A 7883-nucleotide genomic window follows, 5' to 3' on the forward strand; every position below is an offset into this window, starting at 1 on the left:
ATTTTAACTAAGTGCAGAATTCTCCATTATTCTCTCAGCTGCTCTACTACCCCACCTATGTAAACAACAGAATATGTGAGAATAAGTTCTACAAGGATGGCAACAGAGAGGTTACTCCAGACTCCCTGTCTGGACAGTGGGGGGGACGGGGCGGGAATATTTGCCTTCTACATCACAGCCTTTCAGGTATTTGAAGAGGGCTATACTGTCTCCTTATAGATCCGTATAGTTAAAGCTATGGTTTTCCCAGTAGTGATGTATGGAAGTGAGAGCTGGACCATAAAGAAGGCTGATCGCCGAAGAATTGATGCTTTTGAATTATGGTGCTGGAGGAGACTCTTGAGAGTCCCATGGACTGCAAGAAGATCAAACCTCTCCATGCTTAAGGAAATCAGCCCTGAGTGCTCACTGGAAGGACAGGTCCTGAAGCTGAGGCTCTAATACTTTGGCCACCTCATGAGAAGAGAAGACTCCCTGGAAAAGACCCTGATGTTGGGAAAGATGGAAGGCACAAGGAGAAGGGGCGACAGAGGACAAGATGGTTGGACAGTGTTCTCGAAGCTACCAGCATGAGTTTGACCAAACTGCGGGAGGCAGTGGAAGACAGGAGTGCCTGGTGTGCTCTGGTCCATGGGGTCACGAAGAGTCGGACATGACTAAACGACTAAACAACAACATACTCTCTCCTAGGGATGTAGGTGGTGCTGTGGATTAAACCACAGAGCCTAGGACTTGCCGAACAGAAGGTCGGTGGTTCGAATCCCCGTGACGGGATGAGCTCCTGTTGCTCACCCTGCTCCTGCCAACCTAGCAGTTCAAAAGCATGTCAAAAGTGCAAGTAGATAAATAGGTACCGCTCTGGTGGAAAGGTAAACGGCGTTTCCTTGTGCTGTTCTGGTTCACCAGAAGTGGCTTAGTCATGCTGGCCACATGACCCGGAAGCTGTACGCTGGCTCCCTCGGCCAATAAAGCAAGATGAGCACCGCAAACCCAGAGTCGGCCATGACTGGACCTAATGGTCAGGGGTCCCTTTACCTTTATACTCTCTCCTCCCCACCCCACCCTTTTCCATACAAAACATACCCAGCTCCTTCTTCAACCTTTCCTCACAGGACTTCTTTCCCATGTTATAAGCCTCATTGAAAGCATATTTTGCCTTGAAAGGGTATTTCCATGTAGAACCACCCACAAAAGCTTCAATCTATTCAGGCCATATTTCATATTCTGGCCCAGCAGCATGTGACAATTGCTATGGCGAGACTGGAACAACTGATGACTTATGCCAGTGGTTTTCAATCAGTGTGCCATGGCACCCTGGGGTGCCTTGAATGATGGTCAGGGGTACCACGGGCAACACTTACCTCTGTCCCTCTTTTCTTCCCTCCCTCCTCTGATGCTCTCTCATGTCTCTGCCTCCCAAAGGCTTGCACAGCTTATTATTACAGCCCTGGCTGTAAACTCTGCAGACTAAAAGGTGTCTCTGGGAACCACCTTTCTTTGGGGCGGGGAGTGGGGCAGCTCAGAGACCAGGGGCAGCAGCAGGACTCCCAAGGAGAGGGGAGAGGAGAAGAGGCTGAGGGAACACTCCACAAGGGAGGGTGTTTGCAAAAAGGTGAGAGGAAGCCAACTCTGCAGGCAAGGGGTGACATAACTGGGCTCCTGAGCCCCACAGGGGTGCCACAGAAAGAGTGTACAGTAGTTGGTTAAGGGAGTTGTGGACTGAAAAGGTTGGAGACCTCTGCCTTATGCTGTGGCATGAATATCTCCTAGAGGTGCACAATTTGTGTATTTTGTGCATGGGTGTAGACAAATTGGGGATTTTATTTATTATTACATTTATAGCCCACCTTTTATTCCCAAAGAGCTAAAGAAGAGGAAACACTTCTTCCCCTCTCTATTTTATCCTCACAATAACCATGTGAGGTATGTTAGGCTGAGAGACAATGACTAGCCCAAAGTCTTACCCAGTAGGCTTCAAAGCCGAGTAGGGACCTGAATCCTGGCCTCCCAGGTCCTAGCTCAGCACTCTAACAACTTCTTCACAATGGCTTTGTGCTGTCCAGCACTCCTGACTGAGGAACAAGAGACAGCTGTGCAGAGGAAAACGAGATTGTTTATTCCAGGCTAGTAAGATTTTATCTGGATTAACATGTCCAGTTCCCAAATGTTAAAACTGAGAGGTACTTTTCTGGAAGACAGGTACAGGTACAAGTTTCCAAACTAGCTGTGTTTCAACACACAGTAAATTGGAACCACCTCAAAGCATGTATTAAAGGAGTGGAATTTTGGCTTACCTATATGGACTATATGGACAAACTACAATGTTACTGGAAACAAAGATGGTTTTATGTCTCTATCTTAAATAATGGGAGAGGTATGTGGATAGGATATCTCTGGCTGAAGTAATTCTTACAAGTTTTAATTTTAATATAGTTGCCTGATGTTTTTTGTTAATGTAAATGTAACCCCGAGGACCTTTAGTGGCCGATATGAGCAAGATCAAACCATAGTGCAAAGCAGACATCCACCTGCACACCTGGGCTTTGTCTTCCTCTCCACGCCCCCATGTGCCCCTAAAATCTGTTCAGGAAGGGAAAATAAAAGACAGAAGATCTGCTGGGCAAACTGGTGGACATCACTGGATGTTACTTTTACATACAGCAGGCTAGTAGTAAGGAGGTAAAGAAACTAAAGGTGGTATTCAGCTATTCTTTATGCAGAGAAGACTCATAAAAATGAAAGTGACAAAAATAGGTTGATTAATTTCTCTGGGTTTACTCGGCGCAAACCTTAGTTGAATACCACCCTTGGTTAACTTGGAAAAGTGCTCTGTTTTACTCTAGGTTGCTCTCAACTATAATCTCAAGTATGTGGCTACATATGTAGAATGAGCAATTTGCCTAAGGCACTAAACATGTCACATTATTTGAGAAAGTGAGAAGCAGCTTGTGGACTGTCAACAGCATGAGCAAAGTCCGGAAGTAATGTCTGTAGCGTATCTCTTAAGCACATGGACAATATGTCCGTGTTTCAGTACTCTCTGATAATCATTTACGTAAACTGGGGGTTCCCAAACTGTGGTCCACAGACCATCAGCTTTGTTTGTGTGGTCCACAACATGCCTGTGAAGAACACTTACAATTTGAATTCGACAGAATTCTGTGGAATTCAAATTGTACTACAATAAAATAGTGTAATATATAAAAAGCAAAAAAAAAAAATAATCTTAAGGCATGTAGCACAGTGCATTACCACTGCTATAAGGTCAAAAAAAAAAAAGGAGCAAAGAGTGCTCTGCCAATTCCCTAAGCATTTTTAAAGAGGGGGTGGGATTTGGGAACAACTGATCAAGAGTATGCAGTTTTCACAAGATGTAATCTCCTAGGTAGAGCTACAGACAGGCACATCCACACATTATCTGATAGGCTGATGGAATTATCAGGTCAGGATAAAGGTTGTTTTGGTGTGGCAGAAAAGAACTAATGGGAAAATATTATGTAATTTGATTGCAAAAGTTGTAAAGTCTTGGAAGCTGCCCAATGGAACTGATTATAAAATTAAATTAGTATGCCTATACTCAGCCATCAAGTTGTATGTTTTTTTCCTCAGAAACTTATATTTAAATTTTTAAGAATGGATTAAAAAGTGGTTCATCTGATTCCTAGATTTGTATTAAGACAATTAACATGACACTGTTATATTGTGAACTGTTTAAAATTTTGCACTTTTGTACAAGTATCTAAGTGTCTTTTTAGCACACAACATGCTTGTGTTCCCAAAACGTTATCTATGAAAAAAAATGAGTATGTAAAACATATTTTTATTTGGACCTTTTACTGTATGAAAACAAAAACATTACATTAGCACAAGCCTGTTCAAGGTAAGGCCCAAACGCAGACCATTGTCCTCTTCCTAACTATGTGCAGCTTCAGCCATACATAGCCTTTTCCTATCTCTCTCTCTCTCTGCAAATCTGCAGGCCAAACAGGTTTCCCAGTATTGGGAGATGAAGGGATGGGAGCTTATCTATAGTACATTCTGTCACTGCTTCTTACCATGAATTTAGAAGAATTTAGAAGGATCTGATGGAGTTACAACTAGTTTTTCCAGTCTGTTGGAACCTGACTAATCTGATTTAGACAGTGAGAATTACTAATTAATAATGAAAACTAGTTGTGAAACTCCAGCTACAGAACTCAGAAGAAATAAAGATGGGTGGAGATGAGAAAGAGACAAGAAAAAAAGGTGAAAGATAGGGATACAGAATATGTACTACTGCAGAAAGACAAGAATGAATATTATGGGATACAGAGAGGGGTAAAGAGTTGTGGAGAGTGGTGTGAAGTTAGGGTTCTTGTTCCTTTTGCATTTTACACACTGGCCGCATCAACCATTTTGGAATGATTCTTTTGGAATATCAAACTTCTATATCTTCCACAAGTGATACTAGGCAAAGATACACTCTGGGACAAAACAAGAATTTCAGTTAACATAAATGAGTATGGTCGTAATGCATGCATCACTGCACAAAGAGCATGGGGTTGCGTACTGAAATTCCCAGTGCCAGTAAAACTTCACCTCTTATCTTACTGTTGCACACCACCCCAATCTCCACAGCAGTGCCAGATTTCAGGGGTCAGCCACTTACCCAGGGTTTGTGTTTCCTTTTGGAAATAAGGCACAGTAGAGACTGTGGTGTCTTTAAGATACATGGTTTATTTATACATACTGTATATACAACCTAAACCTTCCAGGATTACAGTCCCAAGAGGGTTTCATTTCTTCCATTTCTTCAGCCTTGGATTCACACTGTCTGCCCCCATTGTGCTCTCTCCCCACTTTCACCAGCCTGCTGCAACTTACAACTATTTTCCCTCCAGTTTACATCATTTCCCACTGGCAATCCTGAAACTCCCTTCTAAAAACTCTGGCAATGTCTTCTGCTAACTGCCCACAGCTCAGAGTGAAGCTCCACCCATTTGCTGTCCAGCACAGAGAGTCTCTGTTAATGGCTCATATTCCCTGCCTTTGTTTGCTTAACAAACCAGCCATTATCAGGCTGGCCTGTATTTTTACACAGCTAAATGCAGCAAAGCATTGATGAAATTATAGCACTTAATTTAAGGCACCCAAAACCCCATAAAATCACAATATAAACTGCCCCAGGCCACTACACAACAGTCAGTACTGCCATCAGGATTGCTGTGTCAGCACTACAGAATAACCTGCCCATAGTATCACAAGAGTACTATAGAAGAGCAAGAATGACAAGGCTAGCAATATCTTAAATGAAATCAGAGCAAAATATGCCAACAAAAGTGTATATCAAGGGCACTTGGAGTTGTTACTAGAAGCAAATGTGGCAGAGTTAAACAAGTAATGCCTATTTGCCTCCACAGGATGCTATTTTAACTATTGTGGAAGATGAATCTGTGCATAGTTCAGAGAATGGGATGGAGATGTAGGATTAATTAAATTTTAAAGGTACTATTGGTGAAGAATTCCAAATAAATCAAGAGCTACTAGCTTGCATATACTGACATGAACAGAAGCTGGTTTAATAAAAGCAATTCTACATGGCTTTTTAATTTCTTAAGGGGAAAAAAATCTACGTTATTCATGACCCTAAGATGCATATATTATAATACATTGGCAGTTCACTAGGGCCAAGAATTAAATCTATTGATTACATTAACATAAAAGAGAGCATGTTTCAAAAACTTATACAGGTCAGTTGCAGAGCAATCAAACAAAAGCATAACTTATTTTTTTTACTTAGCTCCTAATGAGATCCTTTACATTATACAAAAGCTCTAAAAAGTTCCTGCTTTATGTTCTTTTAATTCTGCTTTAAATTTCCATTTCTGAAGCTTTAGCTTTATTATTGCTTTTCCTTTTAAAAAAATCTTGTAAGCTATGTCAGGTAACTCTCAATTGTAGAAAATTGGGGTACATATAAGATAACCTCAGTATACCATAGGCATCCTAACCCTTAAGGGATCCAAGCACAGGATAAAACTATTCTAGTAAGTTCCATTCTACCAGTAAGATGTCTTACATGAATTTAATAATGACCCTAAATAAATATTTATTGGGAGAAAGGGCCAAAAGGCAGATAGATACAAAGGATTATCCCCACTTTCAAAAAAATCTATAATGACTACCAATTCCTGCTTCTGAACTCTCAATCTCTATGATGGAACCGAAGCGCAACACTTAACAAGATAATGTCTCCCCCCACTCCAATGCATGTGGCCAGAAAACCATCCACATCAATAACCAACATCACTAAAAACATTACCTCTAGAAGTATACATCAGGAAAGAGGTTTTTTAAAACCCTGACTACAAGTATAAAAGAAAGAACTACCGGTAATCTTATCAATCTTACTGCGCAGCTGAAGCTTTCGCTGGGCAGAGAAATTTAAACAATTCAAGTACAGCCTTACTCTCCCCGCCCCAAATCTGCCACAGCGCCGATTACAGAAAAGCAGCATCAGCAGAATGTGAAGTGATAGGCTAATCCGTGGCGAGCGACCTTGAATGCGTACCGCACTTTATTCCCATCCAATGCCAGTTAAGGAGGAGGGGTGAGCCAGGGGGGCTCCTCTCAAAACAAGGAGAAACGCTCGAAAGTTATCACCCGCCAACGTAAAAGGGAAAGACAAAAACACACTTGCGCAGGAGGAAAAAGGCGTGCGCGAGTTTGACGAAGTGGGGAGAAGAAGCGAAGGCAGCCGAGAACTGCTGGGGCTGAACAGAGGCCTAGGAGGGGAAGGCACCGGCCGGACTGTGCGGAGGGAGCAAGAGAGTGAAACGGAGGCTGGCTGCCAAGGCCTCCACTGGAGAATTCCGAGCCAAGGGGCACCGGCGCGGCGGAGGGCGGGTAGACTCACCTGCCCACGCGCCCAGGTGCGGGCCCACCGCCGCCGGGTTGCCCAGCACCCACAGGCGGACGGCATAAACTACGCGCTGAAGCTGCAGCCACACGAAGTAGGCGACGCTCGACACCCCGACCCAGTAGAAGAGGCCGGCGTAGGAAGACAAGAAAGAATCTGAGGCCCCCATAGCGCCGCCGCAGCTCCTGCGACCACAGCGACGAGACGGCTCAGGCGAGAATGAGCCCGCCCGCCTTCCGCCGGGCCTGTCCCACGGAACAGCCCCGCCCCCGCGGCGTAGCCATTGGCTGGCCGCTTCCCCCGCGCGCCCTCCCATTGGACGTTTTGCAGCTCGCAGGGAGTCCACGCTCGCGGAGGCCTACTCAAGTCATTCTTTCTCCCCGAAACCGCCCTCCTACACACAGAGGAGCCGGTCCCTTCGCGCGTGCGCACTCAGGGGTGGGGTGGAGCCTATTCCTTTGCCTCTTATTGGCCGAGGCCTTCTTCATTCATGTGGTGGCCACGCGGTGAGCAGGTGGGCGGTTTTTTCCCCGGCGGGTAAATTGAAGGCGGGGAGCAATCGGGCGGCTCGGGCGTGGAGTCCAACGTCCACGCTCAAGGCCGGCCCACCCATGAGGCAAAGGTGAGGCGACTGCATCGGGAAGCAAGATCCACAGGGGCAGCAGATCCCAATGTAGATATTTACGTGGTGGATGAAAAGAGGCTCGTGGGACCTTTATGCCTGAAGTCTTGCTACTGCTGAGATGTTGCCCCGCTTTCTTCTTCCACTCTTAGAGATATTTGTGTGTGGTTGTCCTCCACAGTGTTTTTCCCTCTTTGGGGCATAACTCAGGAAATGAGACAGTAGCTCGTAATAAAACTAACCTTCCCTCCCCCGTAGATGGTTGTGCAAGCAGGCTCTGTGCCCTAGTGGGGAAATCTATGCTCCCCAGGAGGAGGTATCTCTTCAGAAATGATGTTATCAGCAAGCAACAAGTGCCTTGCA

At 44.7% G+C, this 7883-nt stretch overlaps 1 protein-coding gene across 1 annotated transcript in view; it reads right to left on the reverse strand.

The window, feature by feature from the left end:
* The window catches only part of HSD17B12 (hydroxysteroid 17-beta dehydrogenase 12), a 55052-nt gene extending 47780 nt beyond the window's left edge, over positions 1-7272 (reverse strand). Inside the window, exon 1 of the mRNA XM_053387629.1 lies at positions 6896-7272. Coding sequence (XP_053243604.1) covers positions 6896-7214 — 319 coding nt within the window. The 5' untranslated portion in view covers positions 7215-7272. The remainder of the gene's footprint in view (positions 1-6895) is intronic.
* Between the last annotated feature and the right edge of the window lie 611 nt (positions 7273-7883).

This window comes from Podarcis raffonei, chromosome 1, assembly GCF_027172205.1.
Source record: "Podarcis raffonei isolate rPodRaf1 chromosome 1, rPodRaf1.pri, whole genome shotgun sequence".
Classification (NCBI taxonomy): domain Eukaryota; kingdom Metazoa; phylum Chordata; class Lepidosauria; order Squamata; family Lacertidae; genus Podarcis; species Podarcis raffonei.